The sequence below is a fragment of the Rhamphochromis sp. 'chilingali' genome (genome assembly GCF_963969265.1).
Source record: "Rhamphochromis sp. 'chilingali' genome assembly, chromosome: 6".
NCBI classification, from domain to species: domain Eukaryota; kingdom Metazoa; phylum Chordata; class Actinopteri; order Cichliformes; family Cichlidae; genus Rhamphochromis; species Rhamphochromis sp. 'chilingali'.
The window spans coordinates 4,815,659-4,837,481 of NC_137933.1; the positions used below are offsets into that span (position 1 = coordinate 4,815,659).

Consider the following 21,823-nt stretch of genomic DNA (forward strand, 5'->3'; position numbering starts at 1 on the left):
AGCATTCTACTGGATTCAATTATGAATCTGGAGCGTATCGTAAGGATGCTGAAGGGTACCTCTTGCCTTACTATAAGATGCCTCAGGACATGATAAATCATCGGTATGTTGGGAATGAGAAACTGGATGCCTCCTGCTTATGCTGTAAAAAAGTTTGGATGTAATTGTTAAACAGCGTGTCTGTCTTATTGGGAAAGTGCCATACTTCATCAATACAACCTGTTTTGTAGCCTCAGCATCACCATACATACAGCTATGCAGCTGGTTCTGCTCCTCACATGGAAGGACAGACAGAAGCACAAAGTGTTCCTGTCATTGTTTGGAATATACAAATACTGAGGTACTCCACCCAGCTTAAACAGATGCTGCCACTCCTGATCTGTGCAACTCCATTTCTTCATCCGCTTTAGAATCATCATTGCTTTGATGACCTGATGCAATTTCACCAAGAAATATATATACACATGTACACTACCAGTCAAAGTTTGGACACAGCTTCTCATTTAATGGTTTTTCTTTATTTCCATGACTATTTCCATGGCAGATTATCACTGAAGGCATCCAAACTATGAATGAACACATGTGGAATTATGTAATAAACCAAAAAGTGTGAAATGTTTTATATTTGAGCTACTTCCTAATATCCCCCCTTTGCTTTGATTCCTGCTTTGCTCACTCTTGCCTCTCTCTCCATGAGCTTCATGAGGTCGTCTCCTGAAAAGGGTTTTCCAACAGAAGGAGTTCCCAGAGATGCTGAGCACTTGTTGGTCCTTTTGCCTTCACTCTGCGCTCCATCTCATCCCAAACCATCTCCACTGGGTTTAGGTCAGGTGACTGTGGAGGCCATCAGCACTCCATCACTCTCCTCGGTCAAACAGCCCTCACACGGCCTGGAGGTGTGTTTGGGGTCACTGTGCTGTTGAAAAATAAATGATGGGATGGCATGTCACTGCAGGATGCTGTGGTAGCCATGCTGGTTCAGTGTGCCAACCAGCTGTTGAGGATTTATTTTTAACCACCAGCAAAAATAAGAGAAATTTTAAAAAAAAAAAGCCAAAATTTCTCTTTCCCAGTTTTATTTATTTTTTTATATTTCACATACAGCAGCTCTGTTTGTATCAAAAGCAGTCATGTTTGACCAGTTGAAATGAGAAACTGACAGCCCCAGGCCTAACACACTGATACAGGTACAGGCTGGGAAATAACATTACTGTACTATGATATTTCATAATCATAATTACATTTGATAATTTAAAGGAAAATTCATTTTTTGTAGAACTAAGGACCGTAAACAGGTGCATATTTCTTAGAAGGAATATGTCGTCAGATTGCACATTTTTTTTCTGACAGTGAAAGTTTTGTGAAAGTTCATATTATTTAAACTTAATGGAAAATTTAGATCAGTTAAAAAGTTAAACATGGCGACCTGTCTAAATGTCACTGTTGGACAGTTATAATAAACGAACAGTAAAACACAGGTTTCCTTTAATGTGTCCTCCTGTGAGGAAACATACATGTAGCAAAGCTGGTAAAATCGAGACCCTGTTAACCTAGCACCTACGCATTTCAAAAACACAAAAACAACTGTTACTAAAGACAGAGCTGTGCATATCAAACCATGTATCTTACATTATGATGCATATAAATCAGCAGGTATTCTAAAAAGACTGATGCTCAGCAGCATCTATAGCAGTATTTTCTTGTGGCCTGTACAGAAAAATCGATGAAGTTACTTACAGAACGAGGGGCGGCCATGGAGGGTATGCATTTAGGTGATGGATAATGACAACGAAAAATGTAAAGTGATAACACAGAACTATTCAACAGGTAAATGAAGAATTTTCATGTCTGTGAGTCTGCTACGGTCAGATTCATCATTAAACAGTGAGCGTGAGTAAGGACATCTGTATGCCGGCCATTTTTTGGGACTGCGTTGACTCATCGGCAGAGAATTCATATTACAACTCATCGACTAGCATGTGGCCCAGGTGGCACACTTCAAAGAAGTATCCACCTCTTAAGTCTGGCATCATTAGCCATTTCAGGTTCCAGACTATTCCTTGGTTTCCCAACTCAAATACTGAGACTTAAGAATGGCCCAAATTTGTTCATCTTCAATGAAATGTTTACTGTGGCTGCTCTAACAGAGGTTACAATAAAGTTTAACATCCATGAAAAAGAAGATTTACAAATAGAGCTGAACATGACAGGAAGTTAGCTCACTAGTCTCCATCTAAAGATGATAAACCGTGTTCAGACTCTGTCACTTTGGACTTAAATGAAGACAGAAAACTAAACAGCAGCAATGTTTCAAGGTTTTTGGAAGTTGGCCTAGCTGGTGGCTACCTACAGAGCTACAGTTAGGATAATTATTAACACAGTAAAGGTAAAGGGGATGAACGACAACATTTTTCCCCTCGATAAATTCAATGTGAGCGTCCCCGATGGGCACAGACAAAGGAAACCTTATGGCAGGGAAAAGACGTGGAAAATGAAGAACACCTAATGCATCTGTAAGGTTAGTCATTAAACTGAAACACATGTTTAGTGCCAGTTTGTGCCAGTACAGCACTGACACAAGAGATTTTTCCTTGTTGGGTTGAGTACAAAGGGTAGTTATGTTTGCGGTTTGATGTGCATGTAAGTAAGCTGTTATAACTGTAAACTCCTTTGATGTGCTAAGTAAAAGAAAGACTACTGTACTGTATGTACTGATTACATCTTTAGACATCATCTGGTTACATTGCTCAATAAACTCAAATCCGTGATGCACCAGACTCAAACAAGCTCTCCTCCACACTGCTTTCATTCATAAAATGCTCAACAAACCCCCAACATCCTGGCTAACAGGTGGATTTTCCTGTTTCAGCTAAGCTAGCCAACAACGAAGACCCAGTGGGAGAGAGTAAAAGTGGACATCATATGCTTGGTTTTTTAAGAAAAAAAAACACTGTTGTAGTCAGAGGCAGTACAAAAGTGACCCCTTAGATTGCTGAGTTATCTACCATAGAGTAATGTAAGTAAGTCTATTAGCTGCAAACAACCACGTTCTGCACTGACACAAGATGGCACTAAACATGCTCTAAAAACTTAAAACACGTATTTCTTAAATCCAGCTTCACGTATAGCAGGGGTGTCCAACTCCAGTCCTCGCGAGCTGCTGTCCAGCGCAGCTGAATCAAATGGTTTGATTACCTCTTCAGCATGCATCAAGTTTGGCAAAGGCATGATAACAAGCCATTCATGTGATTCAGGTGTGTCGGAACAAGGATGCGTCAAAAAGCTGCAGGACAGCAGCTCTCGAGGACTGGAGTTGGACAACCCTAAAAGTTAATTTAGAGTAGAGTAGGGCTCTATGGTGTAAATTAGCCTTAATACATTTCATGTCCACTTTATTATGCTGGTTTGGAAGACACGAGGAAAATTCCTAATCCTAAGCTTCATGTACCCGTTGAAATCTTCTGCACAGAGTGACTCTTTTCTGAAGCGTTCCAATAATAAAACTTAAACACCTATTTCTTAATAATAATTGCTTTCTGGCAAGCTGTGAGAACATGGGCTATAGTAAAATTTTTAAATATGAGCATAAAAAGGTGCTGCACATGAATAGCACTAAAAAAAACAAAAAAAAACAAACAAAAAACAACCCCACAGAAGCTCACAATGACTACGGGTTATTAGTGGCTTTTTTATATTAAATAAAACAAGATACAAAGTAACACAACACGTTAAAAAGGCAAGACCCTTGATGAACGTAGTAGGAGCTTGGACCTGGAAGCAGGGTTAATACGTCATCACTTAACAACCAGATAACGAAAGCACTGCTTCACCGTTAGCTCCTGTGTCCACAGTGGAGTCTATCTAGGCCTGCTCCTAACTTATCAATTAAAATTTGCATTGACATGGTTTTTTGTACTCTAACCAATAGACAAAGCATAAAATGGCAAGATTTACATTATTGCTTTACATAATTTATGGCTAAAGTTAGGTATAGAAATACTGTTACTGGGCTAAAGACTGAGACGTGATGAGATGAAGCAGAATGTACAATGGTAATAGGGATGGCAGCCAACATAGGTGGACTGATATGATTAGGACTATGATAGAGTTGAGTCTGCAGGTGGCGAAACCTGCAAGCTTTGTGACCCATTAACCAAATTCAATCGTCTGTAATGTGCTTTTACAATAAAACTTGACCAGCAGGTAAAGCAGGTACATTCTGAAAATGTAACCAACGAAAGTAACCAACACAAACACATCCTGTTTTAACAGAAAAGCATCCTGAGCTACAAAAATATCAGACTTTGTGTAAAGATTGCAAATTAAATTTGAAGTATCAGCATTAATCTCAGTTTTTAGATGTTTCGATGACACACTTGACAAAGAATCAACCAGGAACGGCCACAGACTGAGCCACCTGGGAGGTGGTGCAGGTAATAAAAACGATGTATGATTCTGCATCTCTACATTGTTTCAGCCTTCTATAAATGTATACATTTCTTTAAATTACAGCACAAAACATACAGACGACCCTACCACCCAGCAGATTATCCAGTGATGATCATCATCCAGGTAGTTTTCTTTCAAATAAGGTCAAAATTTAGTTTTACTAGGTCATTACTAAAAATATAATTAACCCTCTGACATGTAACTAATCATAGATCAGTGATGTGGGCGTAGAGCTCGACTCTGGAGGAAGAGAGTGAAGGATGTTGAACAATCCTGCACATCCATCCTGAACAGGCACATGCACTGTGACTTTGATCACAGAGACTGAAACCTGGATTTTTTCGCTTGCCAGTATCTTGTGTATGTATCACAGAACATTTCTTTTAATATGTAAATAAGAATATTTATATACAATGAACTTACAACAAAAAGAGAAAGAATTATCATTAGATCAAACGAGACTGTTGAATCATCCCATTTCCAAAGTAAAATCACTAGTCTTGTTAACTTCTACTCTTTGGTGTAATGCTATCTGTAAAGTCTAATTGTTGAATGTTGTCATTGTGCTTCTTAAATTTGTAAGGTCTGAGTTCAATCTATAGGATCAAGACATTCCTTTGTCTCTGACCACTGGCTGGAGAGGCTTTTATTGCAGATACATTCTATCTGAAAGATCTGTTTCTTGTGATGTTGCTTCCTGCTTTTATGATCCTTTTGGTGAGCAGGAAGTCATGCATACATAGAGACACAACTTCTCACACACTCACTCAAACACACACACACACACACACACACACACACACTCTCACATGCATACAGATGTTTACACATACACACACATAGTGCCTTGTCTTAGAACCATTTTTGGGGGGTTATGGTGGGCGTTGCTTTGCTGTGATGTGTATTGTGTGAACTGTCTTCCCAATAAAAGGCAGCAAGCGGAGGCCGTCGCCGGGGTCATTTTGTGGTAGGATTCAGAGAATATTCAGGAATTAGAAAAAAGCATCAAATCCTTAGAAAAAGCCTACGCGTCCCACCAAGATCAGGAAACATTGAACAAAATACGCAAAACAAAACTAGAATTAAATGAGATAATTGATAAAATAAAAATAAAAAACAGAATTCTTAGTACGTAGCTTACAAAATTACAAACATGGTAATAAATCCGGTCAATTTCTAGCACACCAGCCAAAAATAAATAAAGAAAAAACAACTGTATGTGCTGTTCAAGATTCATCTGGGAACACAGTATATGACCCGAAACAAATAAACAACATTTTCAGGAATTTCTATAAAACGTTGTATTCACCACAAATAATGTGGAACATAAAATCAGCCTTTATGTGGATGATGTGTTACTTTTTCTCCAAAACTCACAAACCAATATCTCTGGGGTGATTGAATTGATAAACTCTTTTGCAAGAATATCAGATTACTCAATTAACTGGTCAAAATCTACAGTCCTCCCGATTAATTGCTCCCTCCATAATTCTTCTTCAACACTACCACAATCGGGAAATATAAAATATTTAGGTATTAATGTTTCTCCCAAGCTTGCAGATCTAACTAAATTAAACCATATCCCACTTTTAAAGAAGGTAGAAGGCGATCTGGCTAGATGGAAATGTCTACCCATATCACTCATGGGAAGGGTTGCCGCTATAAAAATGATGGTCTTACCAAAAATAAATTATTTATTCTCAATGATTCTCACTTCGGGGGTGGGGTGCCCTCAGCCTCTCGGCCTGGAGCTCGGTCACTCTGGCACAGTTGGTTGCAGGCGGAGCTCACGGGCACGTCACTGCAACCCCCCCTGGCTTTGGCTCCGCGGCTGCTGACTGACCCCTCATCTGGGGCTTTCCTCAGGTCTTTCTGGGATAGTGGCGCGGCTGCCCCTCTGTTGGTCTTCCTTGGCCTCTTGTGTTCTGGACGTCTGGAGTTTTGCTCACAGGCTGTACACACGGGTGCTCACAAACACAAACTACACCCTTTTTGGCTCCTACCTCAAAGCACACTGTGCGCTGTCGATCTTACGTGCTGCACAGTAATGTTTAATATTTAGTATTTACTGTTATATTCACATATATCATCCTGATGTTGTTTATTATGTTGCTCTTTTTTTTTCTTCTGCTTGTTTTCTCTTTTTTCTTTCTCAACAGGTGATCCAGGTGATTGATAGATGGATTTTTTGTCCGCTTATTTTGTTGTTTTTTGCCCTTTATCCCCGTCCCTCTTCCCCGCTGTTTTTCTTTCCCTCTTTCTTTTCCCCAGTCAAATCTGTCCCGTATTTAGCAAGTGAAAATAAAATAAACAATTTAAAAAAAAGGTGAATCAAATAGACCATTACGGCAAGGCTGGGACGGTCCATTTGGTAAAGTAAATCCGTTGGGCATCTTTCTTCACCTTTAGACGAAGAAAGAATTCTGATGGCAAAAGAGCCAAACGGGACGGGCAAAAAAAAAAAAAAAAAAAAAAAAAAAAGGATTCAGAGTATACTTTCTGAGACGCCGGCTGGGGCCTCCCTTGCTAGCAAGTAAAAGATGTTCGTCTTGTTTTTGTCGTTAACGAGAATAAGTCTCTAAACTAGTGGGGCTTGTGGAAACACAGACCCAACACTATCTGTGACTTTCTCAAGTCTGAAGCCATGCGTTGTGTTTTTTTTTTTTTATTAAGATTCAGAGGAGCTCACTTCCACAGTCTGGGACCTGTGACTGGTGTGTTTTTGCTGCCTAAGAGGCACAAAAACAACCAAACAGACGTTTGACAGCAAGTCTCATGGATTCATTCACTGTGACTTTCTTCTGTTCTGATGCTGCACGTGGGTAAAAATTCCACAAACAGGGGTGGACACACACACACACACACACACACACACACACACACACACACACACACACACACACACACACACACACACACACTCTAGGCAGTGGAGAGACTGCCTTTAGTGCAACACATCCCTTTCTTCACACTGCATAGTTGTTGTTTCTTCCTATGAGGCAGGGTCAGTATTGCTCCTCAAAGCTTGTTTTTTGTAGTATTGCTCTTATTATATTGAATTCTAATCATGTTAACATGATTTTTCTTTTGGAAATACAGGAGGGATAACACATGTTTAATTGTTTCTTTGTTTTTACTTTTGTAATCCTCTGTGTAATTTGTAAAGTGTGTCTGCTAATCTGAGTGGAGGCTTGCTGCATATTCTTGTTTTACAGGAAAGGGAAAAGTTTAAATGTTGCATTCTTTTTCCAGCATCTAACAGAGTAAAAAGCTTTTAAGCACACACAAAGTAAAATATACAGCTCAGTGTCACAGCCACCAGGTGGTGCTAAAGATTTACTGCTGTGAATATCTGCAGGAGGTGCCGGGACACATGCAACAGATGGGCAGCTGAGGAGGAGGAGGCTGGATGAATGCGAGGGAGGATGGGGGTCACGGTGAAATCATAGAGACTGATTCTATGGCTGTTAAATCTCTGCTGCTGAAGGGAGGAGGACCTGTCGCATGGGTGTTTTAATTACACACAATTTAACCGATAAAAATCATTCGTTATATTGGGTAAAATTAATCAGCTGTCTTCATCATGTTTACTATTTAGTTTGTCTCCTTGGCTACAAGAAAAGACACAACATTAACATCTAAAACAGAGAACTTTGGGGATTTGATGCCTCAGAAGGGATGAGGCCTCAATATAATCTTGCTGACAGCACTGCACAGTAGTTTATTACTCATCAAATCAGATTTAAAAACAAAAAACAACTCATCTTCAGGTAAATTGAAAGAAATGGTGACTGATGAAGCAGAATCTGTATTTATCCTGTGTTATTTCATCAGCTACACCCTGGGCCCTGCAGTGAAAGTTAGGACAGAGTTAATGACAGTCACAGAGGGCAGATACACCATGATGTGAAAGCTCTACAACTCTTCGACACAGCAGACAGCTTGTGCTAAAAATAACATAAAATAAAAGGTTTGCATACACAGGGGGCCACACATGTACACCAGAACACGGCACCCTGGTACAAAGGAGAAGAGCTCATCGAAAGTGTTGTGAACAACCACCGAGTTGCTTTGATGGCAGTACGAACATCATGGCACACAAACAGAACCAGATTTTGCACTGTATGCCTCATAGAGACTGGAAACGAACGCAGACTGGTCCCAGACCACTGCAGAAACAGGAACAGCTTTAATTTAACACATGGATTCATTTGAGTTTTCTTCTTTTCTCAGTTATTGATTTGATATTTCCTTAGTGGGCCTAATAGACTGTATATAAAAGATGGACGACTACCCATCGTTTTTGAACCTTTTTTTTTTTTTTTGATGATGGATGTCACAATATTTGCTGAGTATGAGGTATGAGCTGATGGTAGCAAGCTTGGTTAGCAAGCTGCTATGAATGCAATGCACAGAAACACATGTGCTATCTGCTAGTTAGTAATAGACGTATAAATGACTATAATTTCACTCACCAAAAACAAAGCACAGAGCTTGTACAGTCTGCAACTCACAGCAGCACATACCAGTTGTCACATAATTTCAATAAAGGCAGACAGCCATCAATTAAGCAGCCATGACAATAGGATATATTTAGGGCTGGATCATGTGACCCTGAGTCCTCCCTTAGTTATGCTGTCATAGGCATAGGCTGCTGGGGGATTCCCATGATGCACTGGGTGTTTCTTCAATGCATCATGGGACTTGTGTTAATAGACCTCTCTGCACTGAATCATACCTGTTATTAAGCTCTGGCTCTCCTCCACAGCATGTCTCTATCCTGTCTTCCTTCTCTTGCCCCAACCAATCACAGCAGATGGCCCCGCCCCTCCCTAAGCCTGGTTCTGCCGGAGGTTTCTTCCTGTTAAAAGAGAGTTTTTCCTTCCCACTGTCGCCAAAGTGCTTGCTCATAGGGGGTCATTTGATTGTTCGTTTTTTTCTCTGTATCTATTATTGTAGGGTCTACTGTACAATATAAAGCGCCTTGAAGCGACTTCTTTGGCGCTGTATAAATAAAATTGAATTGAATGACTTTAAGCTAAATGGATGAGTTAAAAAACTACAGATTCCAAAATAAATGTTTGTATTGTTTTGTAAGTTTGGCATTCCAACATAGGAGTCTCTATGCACCGACTCACTTTCAGAGCTAGCATCAAGTGGTGATTAAAGGAAATGCAGTTTTTGTCACTTTGGAACTGGAGATCACGGCTGTGGTGCTGTGCTATGTATCTGAGCAATGACTCATACAGTATTTTCAGTAAATAGCACTGAAAATGTTGCAACTGATGTCACTGGATAGAAGTCAAGAGGACGTTGGGATTATTTGATCATTTTGCTAATATCAGCTGAGACTATGATCAATGTAACATAACATTTCCACAAAGTATCCAAAGTTGTAGAAGCAGCTGTGTGAATGTGGTGCTTTTCATATGCACTCACTCTCACAAAGGGTAAGAACAATTTTACTTTGCAAATTAAAATTAGGAAATTATTTTTGCTACCTTTTAATCTTTTGATCATAAAGTAAAACTGTCTGTGGACAAGTCAATGGATCCAACATCATTCTCTCCAACAAACGCAGGAAACTCAAAGCTTTAACAATCAGGTAAACGAAACAAAAAACAAGTATCAGTGCGAGTACTGTTAGAGGTGAGTCTGATCCAGGTTCAGAAGCCTGGATACATGACGTGGGCTAATGAGACCACCTGACTCCTCAGAGCAAACTCACAGACACGAGAGGAGGACGAGGAGGAGGAAAAACAAACTGAGGAGAAGATGAACTCGGGTTTCTTTGTGTCTGTGTCAGGTGTCCAGGAGATGAAGTACAGCAGCTGCACAGTCGCCATCTTCGGCTGTGTAGGACGCCACCCCGTCCGCAGTGTCTATGGAAACTGGGCGCAATCTGTCTGGATACACCGGCTTTGGTGCCAGTGACAGTTCAGTCGCTGTTCTGCAGGGTCAGTTCGAGGTCAGCACCGAACAGCTCCTTATAAAGAGGAGGGAAGTGCGATCGAACGATGTCCGGGTAAACGGCTCTGAACGTGCACAGCTTCTCAGTGTGTCGACTGCACAGCGAACGCAACGCTGACGCCTCACATCTGAGCTGATGGGAGAAATGAGAAGAAAGAGGCAAGGAAAGGGAGGAGACAAGGAAACAAGAATAGAAAAGAGGAGACAAAGAGAAATTAGGATAGAAGCGGAGAAGTGAAAAAAAGAAGAAGAAGAAGAAAAAGACGAAGAAAGGAAGTGGGAATAAATTAATGTTTAGCTCTTTAGAATAATGTGTAATGTGATCACAAAGAGTCTACCATACACAGTCTCATGAGTATTCTTACACCCTTAACTTCACTGGTGCTCAGTGGAGAAATATGAGTTATACAGTTGTACTTCCACACTTGTCCACAACAGGGCAGCAAAGAGCTATTTCTCCATTAGGCATGCCCTGCTGGATTATATTTACCATGTTTTTGGTTAGTTTTCTCTGCCAGCACATTATTATGATTTTTTGCATCTACAACCAACTCATTGGTGCAACAAAAGAATACTGATAACCACAACAACTTTCAGTTGTGCGTCAAACTGTTTCTGAGTTGACAAGTACATCGACAAGCACAATACAGTGCGTTCATTGCAGACATCACTGTGTATGTTTCTGTAATTATGAATCTAACAGTCTGCTCAAAGACTTTAATCAAAATCATATTTAAATGTTTAGTTATCATTGTTATCTATTCATTTTCAAATTAACTGTTTTACTAAAATGCTGAAAAAAATAGTTAAGCACTTTTTCGGATGTTAAGCTCGAACTTTTCAGAAAAGTCTGTGTGGCTCAAATTTGAGTATAATTTTTAGTTTAGTTCCCGTCTGCATGTTTACGCTCCATTCATGTACTCTGTGTGTGTGTGTGTCACACACACACACACACACACACACACAGAGGTTTGCATGCACCACGGGTACCTTGTTCAGGACTTCGTCCTCTCTCTGGTTCTTCTGCAGCACATGTTGCAGAGCAAGCTGAGTCTTCTGCTGCAGCTTCTCCACCTGCAGCTTCTCCTGCAGCCACGACCGATCTAAACAAACACACACACACACACACACACACACACACACACACACACACACACACAGTTATTTAACTCAACAAGTCAGTGTAGAACATCTGATCAGATGGTGAAGGAAGGACGTACCTGCAGAAAGCAGAATGAACGCTGAGAAGAGAGCAAGCTCGTCCTCTGATAGGTGCAGCGAGCACATGCTCTTAGCAAAGTCGAACACCGCCGTGATGAAATCATCACAGCCTGGGAGAACACGGAAAACACCGGAAACATGCTCAGTGACTTACAGAGGCCAACAGAAACGTCAGATTGCATCAGTAGCGTTGTAGAAAATGTAATTATCACATCAACACATATTTTATTATTTAAGACAATCCAACAGACAAGAACTGCGACATCATTCCTGTGCTTTTGTGATCGATGATCCAAAGAAGCAGCCAAACGTTCCCTGTTACTTTTTTTGGGGTGGCTTCTTTTCTGATGCATCTTGAGATGTTTGGAGTAGTTAAAAAATGTTAAAAAGACGCATCTTCAGTCAAAGAGAAGCACTAAAGAGAAGGAGGACATGTGATTTGGAGGCACGGTCTTCCTCTGTGGCAGGCTGCAAGTCAAAGCAGCTGCACGAGTGTTCAAACTTTAGTCTGAGAAAGAAAGAAAAGCAGGCATCTGATTCCACTCTGTTCAGAGGGCACACAGGAAAGGATGAAAAATCAGGAAGAAAACCTGATGGAAATGTGACATTACTTCCTGTATTACTCTGAGCAGTAACCCTGCTCAGAGTAATACAGGAAGTAATGTCACATTTCCATTGCTCAGGTCCCATGCTACACCAACTTTTCCACACATGAAAACCAGGAACCTGAACCAAACAAGTGTGGAGCAGGGAAATTATTTTACTGCTATTGTTAAATAATTGTCATCATTACCATTGCATTAATAATATAATCTGGAGTTTATATTGTGTTTAGAGGTTTAAACAGTGTGTCTTTCAGAAAGGCTAAAAGTAACAGGACAGGAAACAGGCTTGGAGAGTTTTGCAGAAGTGGAAGTTATTTTGAGCAGCAGGCTAAGACGAGGCTTTAACAATGTAACAGATAGCTTTAAGAAGGCCTTAAGCAGTTATGACTATTTTATACACAATGCATATCTGTGCTTATTAAAGAGTTGGAGCTCGGTCAATTAATTGGGGGTCAGAAGCTTGGTTCGGCGCGATGTTCGGACAATCTATTGTGCAAGTGACTTGGAGCCATAGAAGGAATTGCAATACATGCTTACAAAACACTTATATATCAGATCATTTTATATTAAGCTTTTAGTAGGGGTTCTTGATTAAAACATTTATTTAGTAGAAGACATACATATAGTCTCAGTGAGCCTCTGGTCTGGTAAAAGGTCAGAAGTGCAACAGGTGAATTGAGAAAGAGCATTTGAGGACGAGACACAGACAGTAGGTGAAGAGGTGACACAAAGAGCATGTGAGGTCAACACACACACACACATGAGTTAGATTTATTTAGAGGAGAGATTAGTCATGTCTCGGCAAGAAAGAGGAACAATTCACTTTAAGACAAGAACGGAAAGTACCAGCCATGAAAATAGAAGATGATCTTCTGGGTGAAAAGCTATTGTGGTGTTGATCTGATCTATGTATAAAATGTATCTGTGACGCATGAAGGGGCGTCAGTAAATCAAACCCTGATGCTATAAAATATCTGTTTATGCTTTGATTAAGTCGGAGATCACTTGCTGTCGGCGTACAGAGTGTTCTTCCCACACATGTGTTCATTAAAATCATTGTTTGACCAAGACCTTCTGGACCATGGGTGGTTTGTACTCTCCCTCCTCAATTTTGAACCTTAACATTTGGGGGCTCGTCCGGGATTGAGGAGGGAGGATTGGAGGTTTAGATGGAGAAATTTGGTGGTCTCTGAGGTGGTCTGACGGGCAGACATGAATTCCAGTGGTCGAAGTGAGTGGGCATAAGCCGGCTTATCCAAAAGGTAAGGCACTACCTGTTGAATTATTTCCAAAGTGTGCCAAATTGGACATGATAAGATTTAAGTCTACTCACTGAAATTACTGGTGGATGTCTGTTTTGATTTTGATGAAAATTTCATGAGTTGAAGCAGTTAGAGTCTGCCAGGAAAAGTTTAAATACTGGGTTGAAGTCCCAAAGAAATTGAGTTCGAGTCTCAAGTAGTTTGGTAGGGAATTGGTTATTGTGTTGGTTAGAGTCCAAATTTGGTCATAAGAGTGGACCTGAGCGGTCATTTTGTGAGTTGGAGTCTCCATTGACCACTAGGTTGCACCTGCCTCAGTTATACACTTGTTTCGGGTGTTGATTGTTGTTTCAAAGTATTATAAATTATTTTAGAACGGAACCGTGGGGGTTCTAGGAAGCGCAGTGCTCAGAGGTAACGCTTGCCAATGCCAAGGACGCTTAGGCATTGTCCTCGAAGAGGGATAGTCAGTTGGTCACTGTGGAGCTTGGGGCACTCCAGAATAACTAGGAGATAGAGTCTCCTTACCGTTTGGAACGGTAGTCTGCGCTTTTTTGGACAGGAGAAGTTGGACTTCGGGCGTGTAACTTTAACTTAACACTTTGGGGTAAGCCTTGGCTGTGAAACGCCAAAATTAGAGCTTCAGGCAAAGTTTGGGTTGGTTGACGCTTTTAAATTGGGTTAGGGATTTTAGAGATGAGGCCAGAAACAGTTAAGGTCTTGATACTGGTTAATTGGTCGCAAAAAACTCAGGGAGTTTATCCGCTGGGCGGTTATTTTAAATTTGTCAAAATTGTGTAGGCGCTAAAGCTGACAGATCTGACAGTGGTTGTAAATATAAGACGTCGTTGTAATATAAAATAAGAGATCTCTGTGTGAAAGGAGTCTGAGGCAATGCTGGAGCTATTTTTAGACGGTGTGTGTGTGAGTGAAAATGCAAATGAGTAAGCAGTGAACTGTTTAAGCCACAGTTGGTTTTACAAATACTGCTGCAAACATTGTAGAGTGTGTGTTTAAAATGCCATTTATGTTTATTAGAGGACTATAAATAAAGTTTTGAGTTGCCGTAGTGGATGTATAGTAATTGACTGAGTTTGGATGTAGATATATAAATATATTGAGTGCACTGTATATACTTAAGACTAACACATCACTTTCAGTAGTAACTTTTCTCCAGCATTAGTTGCTGGTGTGTTTTATTTTTAATTTCTTGTGTGTGCGGTGAGAATTAATGGAGGTTCCAATTTTTCGTTTGTTTTTTGTTTTTTACTTGCTCTTTTTGATTATGACAAGCATGTCTAAAATACTCTTAGGAAAGTGTGTTTTGAGTTATATTCCTCAACTCTGGTCACACTTTAAGTGTGTGAATGCGGTGACTAGAAGGTTTTGAATGATGAATAAAGATGTGAGAGGTATTTCTTTGGTGATGTAAAGTAGGATGTTTTAAAGTTTGAAAGTGTTTTTAATTTAAGAGATGCATGAGTGATGTTATAAGAGTTTAGTTTATTTAAAAGGTGTGTGTGTGAGAGGATTATGAAATCATTGTGTGAATGATGCTACATTTTAGATCAAAAGTTAGTAGAATTACAGAGGGTTTGTAGATTGTAAATACAAAATAAGTTTGATTAGCCTGCAGAAACAGAAAAGCAGCTTGAGCTGCTCTGAGAAGTTGTGTGTGTGTGACAGGAAGTTACATGCGCATAAAAGGAAGTGACTGTGATGAGTGAGCACCCAGAGAGAGAAACAGATGAGTTAAACTCTAGGCAGATAAAGCGAATGGAGGTTTTGAGAAAAGAAATGAAAAGGATATTAATTGTATGTTTTAGTGTGTCAACACAGATTACAGATAAATAAAGGTGGACTTCTCTCAACCTGGAATTTTGAGTACGGCGCCAAAACCACTAGAGTAGCATAATTGGGAGAAAACAGGCCAGATTTTGGCTTAAAATTTTACAGCTTGACCTCGCACTTGTCCCCATCCTGAGAAGAAGCTCAAAGGACAGTTAATCTCCTGATGAAGACCGACAGAACATCGTGGACTTCAAGAATTAACAGCAGCCAAAAGACAGTGCAACTGACTCGTTAACACTGAAACCAAATTGACGGGACCAGCAGCAGCATGGAAAAGCACACGGTGCAACATGTACTGTAAATTACAGGCGGGGCAGTTGAACAGTGGGATAATGAGCTGTGGAAAGCACTGGACATTGATTGTCAGATTTGCCATGCTTGGAGTAATCTTGAAAGAGATGACTGAGAGGATCAACAGAAAAGAAGAAACCACGTGATGAAACATGCACGGTGGACAGCAGGCTGGTAAGAACAGTGTGACATGACTGTTTAAAGGCACTGAATGTGGTATTTTGCCAGGCTGGGACTTGATCCAAAAGGAAAATACTGAAGAGAAACAGAGAAGAAACAGACTGTGTTTGCTGGAATTCAAGACAACAAAAGGACACTGAGAGAAGAGGACAGTGACCAGTGAGAGGCGAAGCCGGACGAGTTCGACTGTGAGAATACAGGGTGTAATTGGATTGAAATGAAAGCCTGAACTCATGATGGTTTAGAGATGTCCACCGTCACAAACAAAGAGGTAAACAAGAATAGAAAACATACATAGACAAAGTGTTACATGTGAAATTATTTCTGGAAAGAATCAGAAGTGAGATAGTTTTGAATTAAGAAATCAGGGAAAAGATGCATGAATTAAACCTGACTATAACATATAGAGGCAATGAAGAAAGCAGCTTACACTCACTGAACATTAACAAAATACATAGGAAAAGCAATGAAGACCTGCTTACACGTATATACATGACATAAGTTGGGATTTCTGACCAGAGAGAGGGAAACGGGTAGTTTAAGTACTTATGATAATAATGAAAATGTCTCAGTTGTGTTTCTTTAGGGGCGAAAGAGACCTGGATCAATTCTCCCCATGCAGCAGTCGGAAGAAACCTGTAGGTTAACTTGACTGGACATGCCAAGGCAAGTTTCTGGTTGAATTGTTTACAGTGCCATGTCTCCATAAACCTGACAAGTGGGCCCTAACTTCTGGCTGAGGAGCAGGGATGCTGTTAATAAGGTGGGAACTTAAAATTTGGGTTAGCAAATTTGGGAAAGACAACTGACGGCTTGAGTGGAGAATTGTGCAGGAGTCTGACACACTGCAAAAGGCAACATATGCAAATTCACATACACAAACAGAAAATGCATTAACCTTATAAAGACAAGACAAGCTCATGGAGTTTAATGCATAGACACTGATTAAACCTGGCTAAGAACACAAACATATGCAATGAAGAACAGCTTGCTATTTTGTATGAATGATACAATGGTGTGAATGTTTAATAAAATGCATTTGAGTTTGTAATTGAGGAATAGAAGAAGCCATATGACAAAGGGAATGAGTTATGTAAACAAAAAGTGATTAAAGTAGTTTTAAAAAGAGTGACTTAGGAGTGCTCTCTCGTACTGAGTGATCAAAACCAGTGATCACTGTAGAAAGAAATAAAATGATTTAATGAGTTGGGAATGTTTAAACATATGTTTCTGTTGTTACAGCTTTTTGAGAGATGACTCAGTATGCAAATTAGCTGGAGTGAGTGGTGACGTAGGAGCTTCCTGTATGTGTGTGACTGAGGAAGTGACTTTCAGAAGAGGAAGCATGGCAGACAAGAGAAGTACAGAGTTGGGTAGGAAATTTATAGTTTAGTGATATGTTGTTGTAAGGGGGTCTTATGCTGAATGTAAGTATGTTAAAGGGGGTGATTTTTGTGTGCAAATTGTGTGGTTTTAATGAGACTTTCGGTGTATTGAGGAGGTGAAATTATGTGGTGGCAAGACTTGTGTGTTTAAGGTTGTTGAGGTTGTTGTGGTGATGGGTTGATTCTGTCAGTTAGGTTTGGGTTGTTGTTTTTGTTTTTAATAGAGGGAGTTTTAGGAAACATGGACATGTCTAAAAATTGGGCCCGTTATTTTGTAACAGTGCACTTAAAGAAAACCTGTCAGGTGATTTTGTTTTGTTTTTATGAGCTAACAATTAGCTCTATTTTTTTCATTTCTGTTTTAAGCAGGCCTGCAACAGTGAATAACGGCGCTGAAAATTCTCGGGAGGAGCAAATATAGGGGGGCTTTCCAGATTGCAATTGGCTGAGGAGAAAGCTACCTGGGGACTATTCAGGTCGTAAGTCCCTGTAAAAAGGATTTTATGCGAGTCAATCCAGTCCAAAAGCATAAAGAAATATTTTCCTATGGAAAATAAAAAATGACTGAGCTCATTTTGCTGAGGGTGGAGAATCTGACGCGGGAAGCTCCACTATTAGCAAAAATATGGAGTGAATGTGTGAGTGAATGTGAGGATGAATAAATGTGGACAAACAATTTGCTTTTACCAGAGAAAATTTCTGTTTTGTTTTATTGACTGGGGTTAGATTATGGGATTATAGTATATTGTTGGGAGAATGCTAAATGCTAAAGGGGAAATATTTTTTGATATAACTCAGTTACCATTAATTGTAGAAACACATGACTGATAATTGTTCTGTTTTAAGTTTATTTGTAAGATATAGATTGGAACATGAGTGGGGAATACTGAGCATTTTTAAGTTTTGTATAGTATCTTGACACATGAAATGTATCAAGATAAAGGGGGGTTTAGGGTGTATTAATTTAATTGTTTAATAATTTAGGATCATTTCAGGACCTTTTGGGTTTTTGATCATTTGGATATGGTAAAACTGAAACTGTTATTTTTAAGTTAAGGTTAAAGGATTAAAAGTGAACTTGTCACGGTTTGCGGGGCAAGCCGTGTGGAGTTGTAGAAAAGGACCCAAAAGGCGGCAGCTCTGGTGCAGGTGAATATTTATTTACAACGGTGGGCACAAAACAGCACTGGTGGAAAAACAAGAAACCGGAAACCTAAACTGGGTAAGCTAATAACACAAACCAGAAACGAGGATGCAGGGAGGTCCGGGGAAATACACAAGAGACGCAGGGAGACCGAGGGAGAACACAGACATAACAGGCTGGGGGAAACATGGAATAAACACAAAGAGAGACGAGAGCTCATAAATACACAGAGGGGCACAAGGGGGTAAGAGTCACAAAGGGAAAAACACTTAGGGAACACCACAACAGGACACCTCAGAAAACCTGGCCTAAATAAGGAGCGAAAATACAAGGAACCAAGAATACTGGGCCAACATGGCCCAGGACCATGACAGAACTGAATTCTGTTTAGAAGATACAATGCCGGTTTTTCAAAGCTGTGAATAATTCTTAGAGGTAAAATTAGTGAGGGTTGAAGGAGTAGAACAGCTTTGATTTCTTTTTGATTTCTAGAAGTAGTGGTTATAATGTAGGCTTACACATACAGATATTACATAGGTGGTATGTTTAGGATAAAGGGGAGAGCTTATAAATAGAAATGATTTTTATACATTTTTTGATATGAGTTATTGAAGTTATTGAAGGATTGCACACGCTTACAGACACAGAGTTAAGAAACACACATGACAGTATTGATTCCAGGCAAAAGGCCTCAAATTCATTTAGCTTTTTAACTGAACTTAAAGAAGGACCAAAGAGGAAGGAAAGCATATATTTTGGTGAAGTCTGATAAACTAGAATTAGAAGGTATTGTTACATTAAAAGGAGCAAAATGAAATAAAAAGGCTATACCAAAACGGGTTATAACATAGGAAATGTGAGGTTTTAAAATGAAGTTAGTGTTAACACACAGGAGTTGTTTCAAGGCAGCATTTAGCTATGATGAAATGTATACAGGAGTAATTGCTTATATGCTTAAACTTAATTGATTAAGGTGGTTGTTTTCTTTTGGATCTTTTAGAGTAGAGGAACTTGCAGCAGCGACAATTTGTGCACAGGATGTTGATGATCAGATAAGGGAAAAATAGAGCGAGCAACCGGACGTAAAAGCAGGGCTTAAAGAGTTTTAAAGGGATGAGTAATGTTGAAGAATATATATAAATATAAGTCAATAAGTTAAGAACATAATTAGGATCAGGCTTTTGATTACAGAGTCCCAAAAAGGATAAGTTAGGGAGATGCAGGAAAAGGTGTTTTGTTTCCTTTGCAGAAGATCGATTTCGGCGACCATAGGAGGGGCGAGGATCCTGGAGATCTCGAGGCCTGCTGAACCACCAGAGAGGGACTGAGAAAACCAAAGCTTACACATGGAGTGTTCTCGAATGGGAGCTGGTGTTTATTACTGGACCAAGTAGATGACAGGAGGTTGTCTGATTTGCTGAGCGAGGACGCAATGTATTGCGACCTCTGGTGTGCCAGAGGTCGAGAGAGGGAGTGTGGAGCAGGGAAATTATTTTACTGCTATTGTTAAATAATTGTCATCATTACCATTGCATTAATAATATAATCTGGAGTTTATATTGTGTTTAGAGGTTTAAACAGTGTGTCTTTCAGAAAGGCTAAAAGTAACAGGACAGGAAACAGGCTTGGAGAGTTTTGCAGAAGTGGAAGTTATTTTGAGCAGCAGGCTAAGACGAGGCTTTAACAATGTAACAGATAGCTTTAAGAAGGCCTTAAGCAGTTATGACTATTTTATACACAATGCATATCTGTGCTTATTAAAGAGTTGGAGCTCGGTCAATTAATTGGGGGTCGGAAGCTTGGTTCGGCGCGATGTTCGGACAATCTATTGTGCAAGTGACTTGGAGCCATAGAAGGAATTGCAATACATGCTTACAAAACACTTATATATCAGATCATTTTATATTAAGCTTTTAGTAGGGGTTCTTGATTAAAACATTTATTTAGTAGAAGACATACATATAGTCTCAGTGAGCCTCTGGTCTGGTAAAAGGTCAGAAGTGCAACAGGTGAATTGAGAAAGAGCATTTGAGGACGAGACACAGACAGTAGGTGAAGAGGTGACACAAAGAGCATGTGAGGTCAACACACACACACACACATGAGTTAGATTTATTTAGAGGAGAGATTAGTTATGTCTCGGCAAGAAAGAGGAACAATTCACTTTAAGACAAGAACGGAAAGTACCAGCCATGAAAATAGAAGATGATCTTCTGGGTGAAAAGCTATTGTGGTGTTGATCTGATCTATGTATAAAATGTATCTGTGACGCATGAAGGGGCGTCAGTAAATCAAACCCTGATGCTATAAAATATCTGTTTATGCTTTGATTAAGTCGGAGATCACTTGCTGTCGGCGTACAGAGTGTTCTTCCCACACGTGTGTTCATTAAAATCATTGTTTGACCAAGACCTTCTGGACCATGGGTGGTTTGTACTCTCCCTCCTCAATTTTGAACCTTAACACAAGCCACCTGGTCCACATGTGTCCAACCTTACAAACCCCTTTCATCAGTGAAAAACAAGGAAAGCACCAGCTTTTGCACACCTGAGGCTTTTTTCCAACTCTGTTTCTGCGTTACACGACCCCACCCGACTCTCAGGAATCAATACAGGAACAGATAAAGCTTCCAAGTACTAAGAGAAGCCTGTAGTGATGAAATTCCAAGAAAATATTTCCCCTGAAAGTTAGCACTGAATCTTGGTAGAGATAAAAGTTATTCACAAAGCGTCTGAGCCCTTAAGAGAGTTCCTGAAGTGAAAAACCGTTAGGAGGGGCTAGGGAGACTTTTAGGAGGCTTAAGAGTTTCTTTAGGAGAGGAAAAAATGGCAGAAGAACCAAGTGTAACAGTACTGGAGGAAGAAGAATATCTGCAGTGTTTAAACCTCAGAGGATGTTCCTTCTCCACCTGCAGACAGTTAGAGATGGAGGGGAGGTTGGAGAGACGGCTGACTTTTTGAACTATTCACTTGGTCTTGCTGTGAGGTGGCAGTGCTAACCACTGCACCTCCGTGCCCCACATTAGAAACTCTCTGAAAGGATTCTCAGAATGTGTGTGGATACCAGCCCAGACCTGTGAGCTGCACTGGCACTTATAAAATCCTCATATTTAGAAATAGAAGTAGTTTGAGTGACTGTGTCCAGTCAGCTGACTGTGCTATAGGTGCACACCTGTAGAGTTTTGACACATCTCAGTTATAAGTAGATCCGACCAGACTTTCTACATTAGCAGATTATTATCAGCTGTTAGAAAGTAGCACTGCCCACACAAATATCTATACTTTTAATTCATACTTTTAATTTATTTTAACCCTAAATTTATAAATTTGGGGTTTTAATTTATAATTGGAGCTTATGTAGGGGTTTTATCGATGATAAAAACCCTATGACACCTCAGTAGAAAATGAACTCTGCTCACCTAAAGCTTTGAAGACTTCAGGACCTGCAAACTTCCCATCGAAGAAG

At 39.9% G+C, this 21,823-nt stretch overlaps 1 protein-coding gene across 1 annotated transcript in view; it reads right to left on the reverse strand.

Annotated features, from left to right (window-relative positions):
• Positions 1–1,073: 1,073 nt before the first annotated feature.
• The window catches only part of LOC308398294 (nuclear receptor ROR-alpha A-like), a 72,056-nt gene continuing 51,306 nt past the window's right edge, over positions 1,074–21,823 (reverse strand). The window contains exons 8-11 of the mRNA XM_080884847.1: positions 21,777–21,823; positions 11,640–11,750; positions 11,410–11,522; positions 1,074–10,552 (exon numbers count right to left, since the gene is read on the reverse strand). The exon at positions 21,777–21,823 is cut by the window's right edge and continues 61 nt beyond it. Of these exons, the coding sequence (XP_080740973.1) occupies positions 10,388–10,552; positions 11,410–11,522; positions 11,640–11,750; positions 21,777–21,823 (436 nt within the window). The 3' untranslated portion in view covers positions 1,074–10,387. The remainder of the gene's footprint in view (positions 10,553–11,409; positions 11,523–11,639; positions 11,751–21,776) is intronic.